General features: G+C 37.5%; 1 protein-coding gene across 7 annotated transcripts in view; it reads left to right on the top strand.

The window, feature by feature from the left end:
• Nucleotides 1-20,365, top strand: part of Sol1 (CUB domain-containing protein Sol1) — a 659,765-nt gene that overhangs the window by 477,979 nt on the left and 161,421 nt on the right. For all 7 annotated transcript variants that reach the window (XM_087358459.1, XM_087358461.1, XM_087358462.1 and 4 more), the window contains one exon: nt 13,139-13,353. In XM_087358459.1, coding sequence (XP_087214585.1) covers nt 13,139-13,353 — 215 coding nt within the window. The remainder of the gene's footprint in view (nt 1-13,138; nt 13,354-20,365) is intronic.

Here is a 20,365-nt window from a genome sequence, read left to right on the forward strand (position 1 = left end):
ATTCGAAGGGATAAGGAAGTAAAGTATTAGAGAAAACTGCGTGTCTCATAATGGCTGTTGTGTTGAAGGTATTGGAGCAGAATTGGGCTTAAACGTCTCGAGTCACTGTGTATCTCCTTCATTTACAGTTGCTTGGTGTTGAACATTTTATCGGTAACGCTCAGAAGATAAATTGAAGCTTCCTTTCCAAAAGCAGCGTCGCATTCTACTAGAGTTAGCAGCCATCTTGAGTAGTTTTATTTCTTGTGAAAACCCAGCTCATCGTAATCCGATGCCCCGCGTTCCTGAACGTCGGGATGACTCCGACGCCGTTCTTTACAGCCACCGTATATTACCTCCTGGAGAGTGGTTCCTCCATTACCCTTCGCATCCTGATGCCATTGAGAGAAATACCCGCATTGAAACATAATGGAACCCCACAAGTTCAGTTAGCACACACAAACACACTCAAACAATGTACGCAGTCGGAGAAATACGAAAGGAAATTTCCACTGTGCCATGTCAGAAATCAGCAGAATAAATTACACGAAGAATCAATAGCCGTTTGCTTTAATGGCATTTACTGAAGCCTACATTTATGTTTGTTTTCCTGAAACTAAAGTAACTTCTTTGATCAGAGTCATCGAAAAAGTAAATACTGTGTTCAGATAGTCAAGAGGTTCCCTAAGTCGTACGGAACCAGGTTTATTTATTACCTTCTTTACGAGAACCCGAGGCTGTGGGCAACATTTTTTAATACGTTAATGTTTATGGTGGTGGAGTGTTCAGTCCGACGGCCAATCCAGAAGCTGGATGACCACAAATTATCGACTGGCTCCGGCGACTGCTTTCTCGCAGTCACTTTCCATACCTGGAGGCTCTCCATTCGCAACAGGAAGACGCGCCATATTGTGGTTTTAAGGCACTTACTTATTGAGGTTTTTGTTTTCTACGTGGTCATAATAAACATTATATTCTAGAAAAACGTATTATGCTCAGATTGGTCGAGAAAAATGGGAAAGATATATTTATTAAGTTTACAAAAAGTGCTTAAAATAAACACAATCAAATTGGTCTGTGTTAGTTGTAATTTTGTTTTTGATCCCTCCACGTATTGCGCTTAAATTTGACGGTGGTGTTCGTTACCAAACTTGTTACCCGGCGTTTGTTTCAGTCTCTGTGTGCCCGATACAAACAGCTGCGAAGGCTCAGTAAACTGACCGAGGACCGGATGGGGGAGATTCCATTACAGCTAGGGACAATGGAATTTTTCTCTTCACTCTGTTATATAGAATGGTCATGAAATCCGACCGTTCTGATATCCAGTCAATAATGGGGATTCTTTCTTCGTAGGGCGCAGCTTGAAGCTACTCACTCGCGTCCAGTTTAATGGCGAAGTTAAATAAAATATGGATCTCTGCCTCTGCAGTGCCTACCTCATTTCATAGCTTGATACTTAGGTTTACAGCAGGGTTTCCCAAACATTTTTAGGCGTATGGCAACATCCACCCTTGCCTATTGACACGCGGGCCTCTGAAAAATGAGGACAATCAATTGAAACTTCTTCGCATTTTGTTAACATTGCCTTGAACTTTATTGATTTAGAAACGGCTTAATATCGTACTTAATTTTCTTTAACAAATTTAGAAATAAGTGCGATATTTGGCACTCATTTTCATCCGGATGTCTTCCAGAATTAGGTTTCATTTCTGTTGTGATTCGCATGCATCCCTCCAATTCTACTGTGGCAGGCCGGGCCCTAATTCTTTATTACAGTGTACGTCCTTCAATACGTTGCAATCCCTCACAGCGAAAAGCACTGGTACTGCCTTTCGCTGTTCATTTATTGTTCAGTACCATCAGTCATATAGGTACTCCAAAAGTATAATTTAAATTTCAAACTCGCAAAGTTTGTACCCTCTGCCCACAGCGTACCTGTCGATATTTACACTGCGTTGCATTCCAGTTAAAGAAATTATTGGTCTTCATGGGAACCCAGCTGTCCTGTACTGTTCTGCACAGATATTCAGTCGGTAATTCCTGATGTGCAACTTTAATTTCCGTGATCATTCTTTGCTGTCTACCGCACAAAAGCTGCTCTTTGTGTGTGTGATGTTTTCAATTCAGGTGTGGAAATACGTCTGTAGTAGCCTATTAACGATCCCGGGGCAAACGCATTTGTGATCTGCTTCCGAAAAATAACCAAGTGAATCGAAAAAAGTTATAATAAACTTCATTATTTATGCTTTACTGATCTGTATGCTGGATTATGAGAAATACTTACAGAATGTTGGTAAAAAAAACCCGTCTGTAATGAATTATAATATACAATGTATGCGTAAATGCACTGCGACAATGTTCAGGGTGGAAAGAACACGATTATGCTTGGGATTAATACCTTCATAATGAATGTAGTTATGTCTCAAACTAAATAATTTATCCCCTTATTGATTTCACAATTATACAGCGGATATATGGTGGGCTTCAGACTGTGAATGTGATTCAGTGGAACTCTTAGCTCTTTCCCTTGTTCTGTTAATAAACGAGCAAAATTATTTAGCTGTACAGACATGATAAGGCGGTTGATTTTCATTTAAGACAATAACTATAATCGCACAGAGTATCGGGGTCGTTTGATCTTTCGTGATATTTTTGATAATTTTTCTCCATTTACCGTAACAAACTTAATGCACTTCATTGGACATTCCGTATCCAGATCAGTGAGCACAGAGTGTTTAATTATGCTATGGATCAGATGGATGCAGAGAACACGATGTATCAGCCTGAAGACTTGGCTCAGCCCTGTCAGTTGTTTGCGGTGATTAATGATAAATAATGATGCTGTGGAATGAAGGTGCCGGCGCGTAGAGGTGCCCTAGGGACAGACAGGACGGCTTAACGTGATTTGCACAGTAGCAGGGATGATGAAAAATATTCATACTTACTCATAATTTATGGGCCGGGAGTCGAGAGTTAAGTTAGTGTTTTACCTGTTACGGATATTAAATGCAAGCAAACTTCCACGCGCTTGAACCTTGAACATATTCATGTATTATGAACTATCTGTGTGTAATAGGCAAATGTAGGCTGGTGACCATTTATCCATAGCCTTTTATGTACATATTATTTTGTAGTATATTCATGTGCGTCTGTACAATGCAACACAGTTATTATAAACTCTATATGGCATCATATTTGCGATTGAATTGCATTTAACCTTATTATATGCTTTAATTAACTAAAGTTCTTAGTTTTTGTTTAAAAATATTTCTTAATTTTAATCAGGGTGGTGATTATCGCGCTGATGATGGAGGCAGCAACAATCTCTAAAACACTAATAAACTTCTACCAGACTAAACTGCGCAATAACCCAGAAGACAGCCATCTTCAGCGTTTTCTTCTTTTACCCAGTCTCTGTATTAAAGGCTAGGATAGAATTTCAAGGGCGGATCAGTAGTTTCTATTGTGTAATTTATATTTTACCATTAATTATATTTTCTGAAATTTGACGTTTGTACGTTTTGAGACAAACGCTATAGACATTCCGTGTTTTACATTTTATTTATACTGCTTGTGATATACCATTTGTTGTTCATCAGATACTTTTAAGGATTATAATATTTGCTACAAATATGTTTTAGACTCGACGCTCGATGCCTGTACAGGAATCTAATTTGTTCAATAATTTTCGATGTTATATGCCCTCCTAATTTCACAGCTTGTAACATCACCTTCAGTCTTCAAAATTCGAGCGGTTGTTGTGTATGAATTTTAAGTATGAAGTATGTACGAATTATACCAATAAAGTTCTTTTTTATGATGACAGTGCCTCAAATATTGACAGTTACCCAGCATAATATTGGCAAAACGAAACTTTTAACTCTGTTTTCTGTAAGAAACCTCGATTTCTTATTGTGTATTTTCAGTCGGTGTTATCACGAACGTAATAACCATTCTGTAAAACTTTCTTAACGAACTTAAGAGACATACACATATTGACTTACAGTTAACATATATGCGAAACTCTGCATTTTGTCAGATGAATAACAAATATTTACAATTTTTATGGCAACTGTGTCAAAAAATGTTTCTGAAGTAAACTGTGCTCCAAATTGTCTGATTTCGACTTTACTCTTCGACCAAGAAGAAAATAAAAGATTCAGGTTATCGACACTTTATCCGGCCCGTGACGTATCCTGTCTGAGATGACAGCAAACATGGCGAGTAGTTGGCATATATTTTCTTCACACTCCCGGCTAAGATCAACGAATTTTCTTCGTATTGTTCTCCTCTTTCTTTTGTTTCCATGACATTTTACATGTCAATGTCAAGACTGTGAATTGTATGTTTATGAACTTTAACAAAGCTGTCATATGAATAACTGTGGAACTTCATACATTATTCTTTAGTTGTTTTCTGGTGTTTTTGAAGTTAAGCTTTCGGATTGTGCGTTTCGGGTGCTTCAAGTGCTAAAGATGATGGCAGAACATGGCTGTAGGTGCAAAATCTTTCATGGTGTTCTGTAATTATTACGGCAGACTTGTTTGAATGTAAAAAATACATAGTATATCGGTTCTAGAAGCGATTGTGTGACACTTAGAATGAAAATTTTCATCAGTGGTCATTTCGAAAATATATTCAAAATTCGTCACATGACCAATAAGTTCTTATCCTTAGGTTTTCGTGACTGAAGTTCAGTGTTATAACTTGGGCTTCTTGGCATGAGCCTCGTCGAATGTTGAGAAATATCCAATAATTAATTTACATACAGTAAAACATGGTTTCCAGTGTTAAATATCAATTTGGGGAATATAATAACTTATACAGGTTTTTGTAGTTTATATGTCACTAGACAGGACTCGTTATGTATTCTGTACTTCATTCACAAGAAAGACCTTTTACTTTTCTCTTCATTTTTTCTTCAAATTATGTAGCAAAACTCATATTTAAGAGCACATCTGGGCGAGTTAAATAGCCTTTACTTTTTTTAAACTTATATTGCAAGGTAGCACACTTGATTTTCATGATCGTGTTAAATCTGACTCCACGAAGCGAAGTCCTTCTTGGGGTCACCATGTTGGACATTGAAGATGGCTGCCTTCTGGGTTGTTACGCCCTGTAGTCTTGTAGTCAGCCGATGTTTCGAGGTGTTTGCTACCTGTGTGATCAGGGTGATAGTCCTCGTGCCATTTATAATTTTATAACTGTGAGATGTCGCAGAATATTCTGGGATTTCGAAATTAAACTAATCGCAAATATTGATTATGGTTTTCGAGAGTTCAGAGTTGGATCGCAGCTTCGTTAAAGATGTAAATGAGAACTGCTGTGATCAAATTGGGAAAGTCTCCGGGGATTTGTAGTCATTCAGAGACGGAATCTGGGACACCATGATCCAGTCCCTAATAAAATTAAAACGAAATTACTTTGCTTCCTAGAAACACGCAACTCCGAATATTGAAAACAATCGCCAGTCGCTCCTTGACACTCGTCGATCAGTGAACTCGGTATTTGTTTGTATCATTTGTGTGATAAACCTGTTCGTCATTAAAGAAGTGGGTGTTTCCCCAAATTTAATTAATAACATCATGCCAGGTAATTAAGATCTGTTATGTTGTATATCAACCGAATGACTAAAAGTCGTGTGGCTTTGATTTAGAGTACCGTTTCGAAACTTGAACACACATTTTATAATAACTGTAGTTCTCGTGAATTTGCTTTACCCATTAGATCACAATTTCTCAATTTCCCCATACCTCTGTATCAGAAACAGTAATATTGTGATTCTAATAAAACGTATTTTTTAAAATTAAATAATTTATTTAAAATGGCTATATATGATTGGCTGTTATGATACACGCTTGTTTATGTTAGTCTTGTGGTTGTAGCGTCGTGTGGACTTCTAAAAAGATTTCATCGTTTCGGAGGAATATACTGCCTCCTTCTTCGGGGCTGAAGTAAGGATGTTTGGAGGTGGATAGTTTATATAGTGTTAGAAGAAGGACTAGGCTAGGGAACATTGACCAGGCGGGGTAGGATTGGTACATCATTAAGAGAAGGAGGAAGAAGTGCCCCTTTAAGGGGCCTGGAAATGGCCACCTGAACTCACTGTAGTATATGCAGTGTGATGGAGCTCCACAAGACCGGATTGTTTCATGTTAGTGAGCGGCAGTATGGCCACACGTGTGTAAATTTTGTAATGGCCACGGGCTGAATTACTCCATTCTGCACGCCTTCGGCCAGAATATCGAGTAGCAGTTAGCACGGCCTTAAGATTAGCCATAACGAAATGATACGCTTCGTGGTCCCAGCAAAATGGTTCAACGCTGCAGTTCGAACAGTGAAGAGAGCTCGAAACTCGCAGCGTAGCAACGCTGTGCTTTAACATAGTGCCGCGCGGAAAGGGGAGTCCTTCCGTGGCCTTGAAGCATGCATGGGGTTGCAACCGAGAGTTGTTACGTCGCACTGTTCTGATTGGTTGACAGGAGGTAGGGCGACTACTCTCAAAGCGTAAAGGCTATTGACAGTCGGAATGTTAGTTCTCAAGATTTCTCGCTGTAAAGTCAAACTGATTACAACGACAGTTTTCACCATGAATATACAAATTCTAGAAATGTCTTAAAGCCCATAATACTAGCGATTTGATTCCCAACAAGGACAGAAAGGAGGGTGGAAGCAAGGTAATGGCTGACAAAGCCAAGTGTTGCAAGCAAATATATCCAAGTTTTTAATATATCTCGACACGCAGTTTAATCCCGAGATTTTCTTCACAGTTCCATTGGCGCAGGAAGGAGGGATTTGACACTGGATATACTTTATACCAATCCCATGACTTTTACAGAACTTGAGCGCAGAAAATAATTTGAAAAAGGAATATCTTTCCGATCATACGACGCGATTTTGTGTCTGAAGGTGATTACGTCCGGACAGCGATGTTTATGAAGCGGTATCCCTTCGTGCTCACTTCATTGTGGGAGGCAGACCACGCGCTCCGTTCGATCATTGTCCATTTCCAGTTGCCATAATTCAATGACTGGCCTTCTGAAGTCCTTGAAAATTGCCTGATAATGGATTTAGGTACGGTTAGTACATTTCTGCTTCGACGGTAATTTTTCAAATATTAAAACAATAGAATACAGGCGACTTTCTTACAGAACGCAGAGGCCTAAAGCTACATCATTTATTGGTTTTAATGATAGATAAGCGCTTTCTTCATGGCACGAGGTCTCTGTTTTACGTTTTGAAATACAAGGAGGTTTGTCACCATGCTGTTTCTTCCTTATACGATAATAATATGGTATTGGAATTATGTTCTTTGGCAACAGCTTCATAACAAGATTCATTAGAACTTTTCCTCGTAAAAATTTGTGCGTAAAAAGGATTTTCTTTTGTAAACACGCTGAAATAGAAGAACGTAGAAAAGTGTAAGGGAATAATTAGTACCCATACCATACTCATATAGTATGTAGTAGTGTTGTAGTACAATTAGGCGTCTTTATGGAAGGCAGGTGGTCGTGATTCATGACAGCTGAGGTCATAAACTAAGTGATGCTACATAGGATGCTGCTCCATGTAGATTATATCTCGACGTCTCACGTCTCTCCATTGAAAGACGATACTCATGTCGTGTTTCATGCCTAGCACTGAGACATTGGTATGAGCCACTCACCATGTAGAATGGTATTACCGTGTACTCTTACCATGGAACTGAAGAACACACAGAGAAGTCTCAAGAGGCCATAACTAATGAGAGTGAGGGATAGACATTACACAACCTTCCACTCAGGAAAGTGTTGTGTGGTTAGTTCCGAGATGCAGTATTTGAGACGCGCAAAGGGGAAAGTCACTTACGTGAAAGCTGCAATTAAAGGAATCCAAGGGCAATTTTGAAATTCAGAGATATGCCAAGTAACAGAAACACTGCCTCGGAGTCTGTGTCTAGGTGTGAACCGATAGGATGTGCTGTCGTTCACAGTGGCAATCTGAAGTCCAAACTGTCAAATTTATCAAGAAATTTGAATATATCAGGTTATAAAGTTACGTAATAAAGATTTATGAAATTTGTTTTGCTGGATAAAATTAGTTTATTATATAAGAAGGAAGAAATTTAGCGACGAAGACGGGAGAACTGGTAGTTATGAGTGGCATGGATGAAGTGTGTCATTTACTCGTGGCATCTGACATCAACAAGTTAAAGTTAGGAGTTTGACCGATTTCGATTACTTACGCGTAATAAATATTTTACTTTAGGACGTACTAGTGAAACTAATCATAGTACTTTCATGTGCACGTTAAATATGTTTGAACACGATTTAAAAAAATTAACTTTCAATATGCGAAAAGTAAGCGATTAACAAACTACAGGCTATCCTAAAAACGTTTACACACATTCAGTAAAGAAAATAAAGATATTATAATAAACTAAACCATTAAATGTGTCTGCATTGGCGCTTGTTGAATTAGTGATTCAAGTGTAGGTGTTCAAAATGACCTCCGTCAACACAGTTGACAGCGGCGAGCAGCTGACTGATAAGATTAATAATCCGTATTACAATGCGTATACATATTTTCGGGACATTTGTATTTATTTATTATTTATGTTACGGCGCTGTATATAGCTCGTTGTACACGTAGCCGAATTATAGGGCTTGAATAATCATCGAAGGGACCGTCATGGCCCTATTAGGATATTATCTACCGATTTACTAGAGGAAATGAGAGTAACCATCAACAACCTCTGTGAGGATAACCTGTCTCGGTCCTGAGATGTGAAAACGGGATCTCCCGAATTCAAAGCAGCGGTGTTACACCGTCACTTTCAGCAGTTTTCAGATCGCATCTATCTAGACGAAAGATTTGAGGTCGTACGTTTTATCTTTATTCTTTGAAGTAAATGTATCTGACAACAACATTAACCAGTAAAGAAGAAAATTAAATATTTTATTCTTCTTCAGAAAGCCTAAAATAAATACACATAGGTCTTACTTAACGACGTGCGTATGGCACATAAACATCACATTACATGTTTTATATAAGCCATTATTTATAATTCAGGTTCTCTAGTGAAGTTCATTTATAGCCTCTTCAGGGGCACACTGAACCCCAGCTTTTATGCTACGTTGCTAGTATATGTGAAATTTATAATGAGATGGTATTTATCTTCTTTTTAAATGGTTCTCAGACGTTAAATATATGCATCAGAATAACTGAATAGTCTACCAAATCATTAGTTCAGTTCTAGAATCTAAGCTATCGTCCATCCACAAAAATTACGTTCCTGTTGTGTTGTTTACAAATTAAATTAAAGTTCAGTTTTGTAAAAAGAAATATAAATGCCTCGATTCGAGCCTAACGAGGGTGATTTGTGCGTTAAGGTGATGTCAAAATGATCTACTGTCTGTGAAATTATAGTCTAGATCAGAATTGTTCACGAAATTACAAAAACTAATTAGCCATTTTGAATAATGTCGATTAGAACCCTGGGAAGCTTCCATAATTTACTGCATGTCAAGAATGAGTGACAATGGGTGTAAGATTTTTAGTTTCGTGACAAGAGTCAACAGAACTTGGAGCTGAACGTACAACATAAGAGAAACAGCAAGTAGAATGCTTAAATGCCCATCGTATTTTTTCATTTAATCTGTATTCACGATTTTGTGTGAAATATTCCGCCTATAACAAAGTTGCGACTCTACGAAATGAATCCAATAAAGAACTCACCCTTCCAGCCACTGGAATGCTTGAAGTCAGAGTCTGGCACACTCTTGCTTCTCCATTTCATAAAACCTCAAGCCAGTGATATTTTCTCTGGAAATAAAGTTAATTCGCCAGTTCTGTGAAAACGGATTTTGTCGTTTTGGGGGCACGGATGATTAAAACTAATTTTAAGTAGTGGCGTTTCACGAGGCAGGAATATCGTCTAATGATCTTGCAATAGGCAACAATCGATAGGCGGTGCGCGATATATCTCCTGTATTACACTTACATGAAAGGAGATTGCTTTTTTTAAAAATGGCAATTAATGAAATTATAATTGTTTAACAAATATTTCATATTTTACACCAGCCTAGTAGTTCATTCTTGTTCAGTAGCCCTATTACTGTCTACTGTGATGCATCCACACAAGATGGTTTATTGGATGATGCAGTGAGTCGGTTAGAAGAAAAAAATCCTTCCATAGCGACAGGCGATATAGAACTAAAGTTGCTTTCGACATGTATCGCCTGTCGGTGATCGATAATTTAAAAACGATGTTGTCGTCTATCCGGTTTAAACGCTTCGCACTTTTATGCATGTTATTTATGTCAGCAACGTCTATCGCGTTTCGCCTGTTGCTCTTTGCTAGTTGCTTCGGTGTGATTCATGCCTAATACACCTTTCCTTAATCGTAACAGCATTCGCTTGAGGATCAACGTCAAGCTGGTGATTACTTCTTTCCTGTCAGTTCCGCAGAAAAGTATCTGACTTGAAAAATCCTCGCATACAAAGTAAATCGAGCTAACTCGTCGGCCAAAGAATTGAGCTGTCCTTCCAGAGTCGAGGATGAGATCGAATAATGAACGTAGTAGTACGATGGTAACGGGCGTTTAAAGTACTTGTTCAGTCCAATACTACTATCAGACATTGAAATAAATACGCCTACACCTTGTTGCAAGTAATGTTACTTTCTAAGTAGGATTTGGGGTTTTCACGGTGATGAGTCTGAAGATGGCTGTCTTCTGGGTTGTTACGCCGTGTTGTCTGGTAGAAATTTACCGACGTTTCAGAGGGGTCCTTTCTTCTTCCGTCATCAGGGCAGCAAGGACTTCTGAAACGTCGGTAAACGTCTACCAGACAGTGCCCAACAACCCAGAGGAGAGAAATATTCTAATGTTACTTTCTGTTTTCGTAGATGAGACTTATTAACGTATAATTTTAGTTTGGAAAGTATTTCTGAGGCAGTTGATGTACTGTAAAATGATGTTCAATTTTTGTTTGCGGGGAAGTTATAAACGTCTCAGAAACTTAATGTGACATAAGTAATATATGTATATAATAAAAGCCTGGGTGTCTTAATAACTTTCATGTTGCAGGCTTGGTAGAATTCTGCATATTGTGCTTAAAGGCTGCTTTATAGAATAACAATCTGGAACATATTTAAGCGTGATGAAATGCAGTAGGAATTCTGTAGATTTTTCATCTTCCTATCTTCGAGATATGGGTGGTGACATTTTCACCCCCGTCACATAAATTCTCAGTTGTATGAGAACAGGCGGATTATGTAGGATGTACTGCGGTCTTAAGTTGCCAGTGAGTTACGAATTGCACAGCATTTGACCCTTGGAACGTTTCAGAATTTGCTATACTTTTCCGGATTCTAATGCAGTCGAATAATGAATCCTTTTTACTGTTCCATTGTGGCGGAATATTTTAATAACCTGGGGCTATTCCAGTCCTAGAATACGTGACATTCGTTACTTTCAGTCTCATTAATTTGTAAAGGCGTATATTCTGGTTCGATTGTTCAACAAGCTGTAACCAGAACTTGTGCATTATTTGGCTATAGAATCAATAAGCCTGTTTATGATCTGCTTTGAAGTTTTGATTGTGTTTGACAAGAAGTTATTTAATCTGTGTTCTTTAATTTTAATGATAAATGATTTCTGATATATAATCTGAAATAATATAACGGTTGTGTCTTGTATGTAATTGATTAATGATTTTATTGTATCTTTAATTGTTGGGGTCAGTACTGTCTCAAAATACTAAACGTAAATCATAAGAAACAGCCCGAATTCAAATAATTCCTACACACCATTTGTAATAAATACTGCTAGAAATGCGTCATCACAGTCCCTATTGTAATAATAATCTGCACGAAAGGAAAGTGAAGAGAATTATTAGAAGAGAAAACAGACTATTAAGATGCTTATTGCCCCCCCCCCCCCCCCACCCAAATGAGTATGTGTTTCTCTTTTCTCTGACAGTAGCTTCGAACCTGCAAATCGGTTTTATATGGCAATCTCCCAGAATTAGGTTTAATTATTGTTAGGAAGACGAGTACGCTAAGTGCGAACTGAATCATTGTAACATTTTAAATATTGTTTGCAGAATTCTACAAGTTTTGCTGGCATAAATGATTGCTATAAACCAAATAATTATGAAATTTTGTTTTTAAAGCGGAATGGATATTAGATATGTGAAGGATAAGATAGTAAAGTTGCGTCATATTGTGATATAATAAGTATATATTAAATTTTGTCCGTCTAATCACAATAATGTTTATTAAATATTAAAATATTACAATAATTAACATTTAATATTTTAAATATTGTAAATGTTAATTATTGTAATATTTTAATATTTAATAAGAATTATTGTGATTAGACGGACAAAATTTAATATATATGTGAAGGATATTGGGTCATGGTGCAAGAGTATTCATAAGTTGACCGACTTTCTCTCATTGCCTTTCTAATTCCTTGATTTCCGGTGACTAGTACGCAGGCCGTAGTTTCGGGTCCATTTTTTACCCAGAAGTGTCAGTACCCTGGTATTCGGTTCGTAGCCTTAACTGAATCACTACATCGCACATGCAGACGCACACTGATTCTTTTCACGTTTACAATTCCTAAATCGCACGCTTTAGCAGTACGTCCTTGCTTTTTTACAACGTCGTGGACTGAAATTCCGGCGCCTATTTCAAGACTGAAGTAACTTACCAGAACATTGGCTAACCTGTGTAGAAGCGACATATATCTTCTGGTGTTAATAGCTGATTTGTAGCATTTTGCTTCGATATTCACAGAATATACCATGAATAGAATAGCCACATGTTAAACGAAGAACGCCACAACCCAAACAAGCGTGTAGAGAGTGACTGAAGCCGATTGGCCATGAGGGCACATGGCAGCTGAAATGCAGAAGTGCCTGTAACTTACTAGCAACCATTCGTGTCGTGCATTTTTGAACAGGTTTTCTGTACATTTCTTCATCTACGTTTTACGTGGTATCAATGAGATTTAACGTGGCTCTTTCAATGCAGGCATACAGAGGCAATTCATTATACCTCACGTTTTCTGTGATGAGGCTTTACGTACCCCATTCGAGTACAAGGACCTCATGAATAGAACAGCTGTGCGGTAGCGAGTATAGTAGCAAAGATGTTCTCTTTTTGTTTCAGCTGTGAGCGCGGTGATTTCTTGAAACTCTTCCTTCATCTGGACCGGGCCGAAGTAAACGAATACACTCCTTGGTCAGGCCTTTTGTGCGGAGGGTTCACAGACATACCCCACGTGCTCTACAGCTCGGGCCCCGGACTCGTTCTCGAGTTCCACACCGATCGGAGATCCAGTAACGCATCGGGGTTCTTCGGTCACTTTCGGTTCATTGACAGACGTGAGTAGCAACTATGATTAAATTGTGTTTTGAAAAACGATAATCAGTACTTCTGTGTTATTACGCATTTTTATTGCAACCGCTCAACAATAAGTCAACAGTCTTTTAAGTCTCGGGCAAGTCTACGTGAAATCCAGAGGGCATTACCGATATTGTAAAGATAATAAATACCATTAGATGAGATACTTAAATAAGAAATTTTGAAATTTTCAAGCCTTTATAAATGTTAAAATTATTTTGAAATTTCGCTTTTCTGAATAAATTTAAAAAAATAATCAAAGTTTGGAGGACATTTTTGAAAAATTAATTTTGTAAATTTAAAAATTGTAAGAATTATAAACATTTAATTTTTTTAAAAAAATAATGATTTTCACACATTGTAAAAAATTCCGAAATGTTAAAAGTTAAAATTGTACAAAAATAAAGAAATTTCAGAATTTTAAATTCTTTAAAAAAATTAAAAATTGTCTGCTTTTAAACATTTTCACAACTTTAAAAATGCTAAAGAATTTCTAAACTTCTCAAAATTTTAAAAAATTAAGCTTTTAAACATTTACAAAAAAATAAGGAAGTAGTAGTTTAGCCAAATGCATTGAAAATATTAAAAAATGTACAAGATATTCAGTAAATTCAAGATTTAAATAATTAATATTAAGAATTTTTAAATAATCATCTCTAACCGAACCAGCAACAAATAATGACTTATACTGTTTTGTTCAACAGAATCTGACATTTCACCTTCTCACTTTATACAAAATTCAGCGTCACCGTACATTTTCTTAATAGATTCAAGTATATTTCGAAAAAGTTTTATTCTCGAGTAAAGTTGTAATATTATTCATGTACACTCTCTATTTTAGAAGTTGCTAGCCGCTATCATTTGCCATAACTTAATTTTGCAGTCTTGTTCTGTATAAATTTGTTCACCACTCATATAGCGCATCGTTAAACTTCACTATCCAATTACTTTACCTTCCTGTTGATATCAAATTCTCTCGCGGCTGTTGTGAATACTACACGTTTCACAATGATCCTTGTTTCTTCAGGCTCCAGAACGCACGGAATGTGTACGTAAAACACTTTCACTCCTTCAGTGCTGGCGACCGTACTTGTCCATGGAACAACGTTAAAACACTCGAACGGACAAACTGCGTTCAATTGTTTATGTTAAGATACGAGTTTATTCCGTTTGCTCTGTGTACCTTAGAGCAGCACCATTTATTTCTGTCGTTAGGGGTTTTCTTGCAAACAGTACAGCTGCTTATTTATATTGATAAGATGTAATTTTGTTTCGATGTGTTCTTCTGTACGTGTAATTATGAATTTTCATACCGTGTGGTGACGGTGGTCTTCGGCTACCATCTTTAGGACTTCATTTTAATGAAAGTCCTCATCTCTCTGTTCGCCCTCATACACTTTGCCCGAAGCGTTCTCTTGCTGTAATGCAACCGCTTCCTACCAAGGACTAAAACGCGCACAGAAGACAAGTTTCTGGGAGAGAAAACTAGAGCATTTCTGTGCCATTACTGACGACATGCTGTAGCCGTAGAGCCTTGAGGCAAGGTCGCATGTAGCTGGTTGGCTTATTCTTACTGCTAGCTGCAGTGGAAGTACACTTCTCTGCAGTAAGTTTCCGACTTCCTCTTTATTTCTTTGTGGCTCGCAGCCATTTGCTAAATTGGTTGCTTAGTGTGCTGCTTCGTTTGTTGTTGGTAACAACTCGATTCATCTGCACATAGTACGCAAGAGCCCTGCCTTGCGTGAGTAAGGTGGCTTTTGGCGCGTGACTCCTTCTACTCCGGTGGACTTGCGTTAGTCAAAGGCGTGCCCTGTTATTAAAGGAATTTTGCTGTAGTACGTCATAAGCACTTATGTCTCTACAAAGCGTCTGAGAACATAATGTCTGTATCCCTAGTTGTAATGTGTGTCCTGAAAATCTTTGTTTGTCTACAAAAATAAACAAGTCATACGAGTTCTGAAGCCTTGGCCAAAATTTGACCTTTGAGCGTGAACCAAAGTATCCGTAGTAACCATGGTAACCAGATTAACTATAGGAAGGATAGTAATTTCCCGTGTTCGAATAATACTTCTTGAGAATTAATGTACATGGAAGAAAGATTTGGTACATCCAAGAATATGGTACGGAGTACTCTTTAAATAAGTGTATAAATGTGTTTTGCTTATGCTTATTTAAAATGCCTCCATTATCAGGACGATAATGATACGTTGGTAAACTTCAACCAGACTACACGGCGGTACAACTCAGAAGACAGCCAATTTCACCTAATTGTTGTTATGTCATCGCGGGATTTTAATCCTAGTCACCTCACTTTTTGTGTTTTGTCCAGCTTCCGTGTTGTTATTTTACGTTATACAAAGAATTGGTGTTCCAAAGTTGTGTATTTTTTTCGAAAATCTATTCCTAAATCGATTGAATTTCCCTATTTTTGTGGCGTGATCACACTTCAAAGTGTCTTATTGAGACAATGGTATAAGAAGAGCCAGTTCTACCGATAGCGTGTTAATTATTAAGTAAATTATAGAAAATTGAAGGGAAATTAATATCTGAAGCGATGGAATGATATTGACTGAGGAAAGTTGATGGACTTGGAGAAAACCTGTTCCAGTTCCACTTTCTTTGCAACAAATTTCATCTTTACTGCTCTCGGACGGAGCCTCTTGTGCTGTGACGCCGCCAAGTTAGTTTCGTTACTTGGAGACTGCTGAACAATTTACAGGGTTTCCGTATTAAGGTTTGTATAAACAGAGAGAGCATCGCATGTGGCACAGGGGAACGTCAGTAAGGCAGCCTTAGAGAAGGTCAAAGCTTCAGGCAATGTTAGAAAATCAATATGGTCCGGCAAAACAATTTTAGATTTTGAATAATAGATAACACCAAAGCATCAGTTCGTAGTTGTAACATCCGGATTGAAATTAAAGCGAGAGACAGAATTGACCCACCCCGTTATACCCTGTTCTTTATAATGTCGAAAATCTGTTCTTGATGTACAGTCTAGATTCGGAGTATAAAATTTTGAAGTAGTCGCTAGAGAAAAAAAATAAAATAAAAGTAAGCTTTTAAATATACTATAATGGAACTAGCATTAAAATTAATAACTGAAGTGAATTATACGCTTATGCCGCTATTGGCCTATCAGTTTGTGGTGTCATGCATAATTAGACCGCAGTTTAACCATTTCGATTCTACGAGTCGACAATCACCAGCCAAGTTCTGCAATTTTCTATTATTGGCAATGATTAAGAAACCAACATTTTAACAGTGGAACCTGAATATTCAACACCGAAAATAACAGTTACCGCCATTGGGGACGATCCTGGGTCATCTCTCTTTCCACGCTCCTTTCTGTAATATCTGTCATAATGTCACCTTCCAATTTCATCGATTTTGCAATTCGTAGTTTTATTTAAATCTCTCGATTGAATTTCGGTGTGCGTTTCTTAGATCCTTATATCTATGTTACACGCCATTTTCACGTAATGTTGTACAACTTGCTATCGCCAGTCGATCAGATGTATCCACACACTACCTGGAAACATTTCCACACTCATATAAACACCTCATTTTTAATAAAACATATGTTTTTATATGATGTATTATAATGTAATGGCTCTGGGGCCCACCCAGCCTCCTATCCAATTGGTACCGGGGTCCTTTCCCGGGGGTAAAGCCTGCCGGGGCGTGATGCTGACCGCTCACCCCCATCTAGTGCCGAGGTCAAGGAAGAGTGGAGCTATACCTCCACTCCCCCCAAGCGCCTACATGGCGTATAGTGGGACAGCTTTACTTTTACTTTAGTGTATTATAATGAGACAGTTACGTACAGATGTATGACAGTGTTAAAACTTCACTTGACGTTTGTTCAGTCACAAAGAATCTTAAGTAGGCATAGAATCTTTAAAAATAGTCTTAGAAAATTAGTCTTATAGTGTATCGCTTAGCCTATTACATTATTAAGAACCGAAGTTGAGTCAAACAGCATTTAATAGTGCGTGGAAAGTAGAGCATGTCGCTTTGATGTACAGCTTTATTGCCTCAGCAGTCTCTCATCTGAATTAATTTACTCTTCCGGGTTTTCGCGTAATAACGGAGTAAAGAAACAGTCCTACTGTGAATAATTCTAGCCATATATTTAACAAATGAATTCTCGTGTAACAAGTTACTCTGTTATACCGTGCTGTTTCATTGTGTTCACCTGAGGCTCGAGCAGTCAAGAAATTATTTAGTAACAAGTTTTAAAAGCACTTTGTTATTGGCTGTTTGCAGTTCAGACTTCGGAAGTACGGGATTCTGTGCGTGTTTTGCCTACACTTGCTTCATATTCGCAGCTCTGTTGCCATGTGCAATTTTAAAATTTAATTCAATGATTTTTGGTTTACTCAGACGTGCTCGTTTATTCCTAAGTTGTCTCTTAACTAATTAAAATTTCAGAGGCTGTTATTTGCCAAGTTTCTCAAGAAATACATAACCCTTATTTCATGGAATACGAAGATTTGTTACAATTTTTTGCAAGAGTCTGCCAGTGGCCCATAACTGAGTAACATGAATCCAGTCCACATCTACAAGTTCCATTATTTTAAGACAAATACCGATATTATCCTCACAAACTCGTAGACACGCGGCTGGCTAATGTTGAATTCTTTAAAGGTTGGATTTAGCAGCAACGCTTATCTGCTGAGCATTTGGAAGTTGTTGCTGGTGGCTGCAGTTCGTTCTCATATGGGACACATTCTTCCTATTTCCGTTGTTTTGTTTCTTCGTAGGTTTTATCTTGTGCGACAGCTAAAGAGGTTCAGTAGCGTAGAATGATAAATTGCGCGATGATTATATCGCAGTAATCGATCGTGGCTTGTTTTATGGTAATGTCCCGGGCTTTCTTTGGAAGAGACGAAAAAGTATTAAATCCGCTGTTGAGATAATTTTTCTCAGTGCTAAGAGTGAAATCTGCTTTCTCCCGATTCTAATGCATTAACTTATCGATGAAGTGTTTTTCACCATATCTCTGGCTCACATGTAGCAACCAGTGTTCTTGTCAGCAAATTTTATTACAATGTCATAGTTAAACTTCTTATAAAAGACTTTCTCTGAAATATAATTCCTGCTTTGCTTAATATATTTCAGTTTGTATATTGAGGTTAGCAAGAACTGCAGTCAAATTATTACGCTATTTAAAGATCATTTGTAGGACCTCTAAAGCAATAGTAGACCCTTGGCAAAGCATGGTTCCCACGCTATCCCCATTTTAAAGAGAAGATTTGCAATTTTATTCCATTACAAAATTTGTTTATATTAAAAAAATTTAATGTATAGGAAAATTTAGAGTCAAACAATTTCTCCACCGCACTGATCGTGTTTCTGACATCAAAGATGTCAAATGCTAACTCTTAGGCCATCTGCATGCTAGTAATGTCGGGCGTACGTATTGAAAACTTACTATAACTCAGGCTAAAATATCCTCACGTATTTTTCTTGACATACTGGGAAAACGTTTGGTAAAATTCACGAACATAGTACTGACGCTGATTCCTGGGCAGCTCCTCACTTTTCGCATTCGATTAAGTAACCCTGATCGTCTACATGAATAATTCGGACAACCACAAATTTGAAGTGTGTTAAATTCTATAAGTGTAATAAATATTTTAACCATCACCGCATTTGTCATAGTTCGCACACACAAACACACAATGTTTCATTCATAATTTATAAATTTGGTAATATGTTATCTCTGTCACTTTACGTTACTCTTCCTAGTGGTTCGTTAGTTAACACCGTTAGACCGAAGATGAAACGTAACTTTCCCGCGGCAGACTTTTTGTTTTTTCCCATTGTACTAGACACATTTCATCTACCACTTAAAATTTCGCGACCCACATCAGAAGTTTGTATGACTGCACTGTTGGTGTTATTATTATAAGTAATAACACGAAATTAAGATGGGTTCTGGTGGCGTAGTGTTTAGACGAAATTAGTCTATCAATCGGCTCAAAAATTTTAGGCGAAGGGAGGGGAGATAAACAGACAAGATGGTAGCATAAGACTGACCTTTAAAAAATTAGACGGATGCGAGGTAAGGATGTGCACTTGGACTGTTGCACAAGAAAAGAAATAAATGTTAGTAGCTTGGTTGAGGGCAGGAACTTGGTAATGAGGGGGAGGGGGGGCAGGAGATGTTTTGAGAAAGACAGATGCCTTTTATGTGTGGAAGGAGATGTACATATTCTTCTGAAATTTTTCGGAACCAAGGAACTGAGAGAGAGGTCTTTTAATAGCAAATGTGCTACGTTAAATGAAGATGTAGCGTAGAAGAAAATGTAAACTGCACGAGGCAGAAGACCCAAGAAATGTTCCAAATTAGTTATATAAAAGTAGATGTAAGTTGGGAAATATGACTGGAAATTTAAAGCTGAAAGATTATGAAGTTGCGGATTAGAGCCGTAGAGATGCAGTTGGATGTATAGTGTATAACAGACTGATGTTAATAGAAAGAATAGTACAAGAGCCATGGGCAGTAAAAATCTGGCGTTAAATGGCAGAGTTTGTATAAAAAACCTTATAATAAATTAGTTTAGTTTTTTTGTAAAGTAAGAAATCAACCTTAAAATGCATTTCCATTATTATACATTAACGCATTTTCAACTAAACAGAATTGTCACATGGGGAGGCTTAAAATCAGTCCATACATACGCACGAGAACGAAAATTATTGGAAATAAAATGGCTTTGAATTTTACGTAAAAAATAAAAGTTACTTGCGTTTCAAATGTGTACTGCGTGCTGTTTTTTAACTGAATTTGGAACAAAAATAAGTCCGTCTTAATGTGAAACCGATTTGTGTTAGATCTGTATAATACTTCATCACTTTTGTTTTCTTAGCACAATGTAGTTAAAGTACGACTTTTATAAATAATCGTATTTAAATAAGACCTATATAAAGACCGATTTTTATTTTATTGACTTGCTGATTGTTCTGGCCCTTTACCAAAACTATCCGTTT

This window comes from Zootermopsis nevadensis, unplaced genomic scaffold (assembly GCF_977971745.1).
Source record: "Zootermopsis nevadensis isolate Lab colony 2312 unplaced genomic scaffold, Znev_1.0 Znev_ptg000030l, whole genome shotgun sequence".
Classification (NCBI taxonomy): Eukaryota; Metazoa; Arthropoda; class Insecta; order Blattodea; family Termopsidae; genus Zootermopsis; species Zootermopsis nevadensis.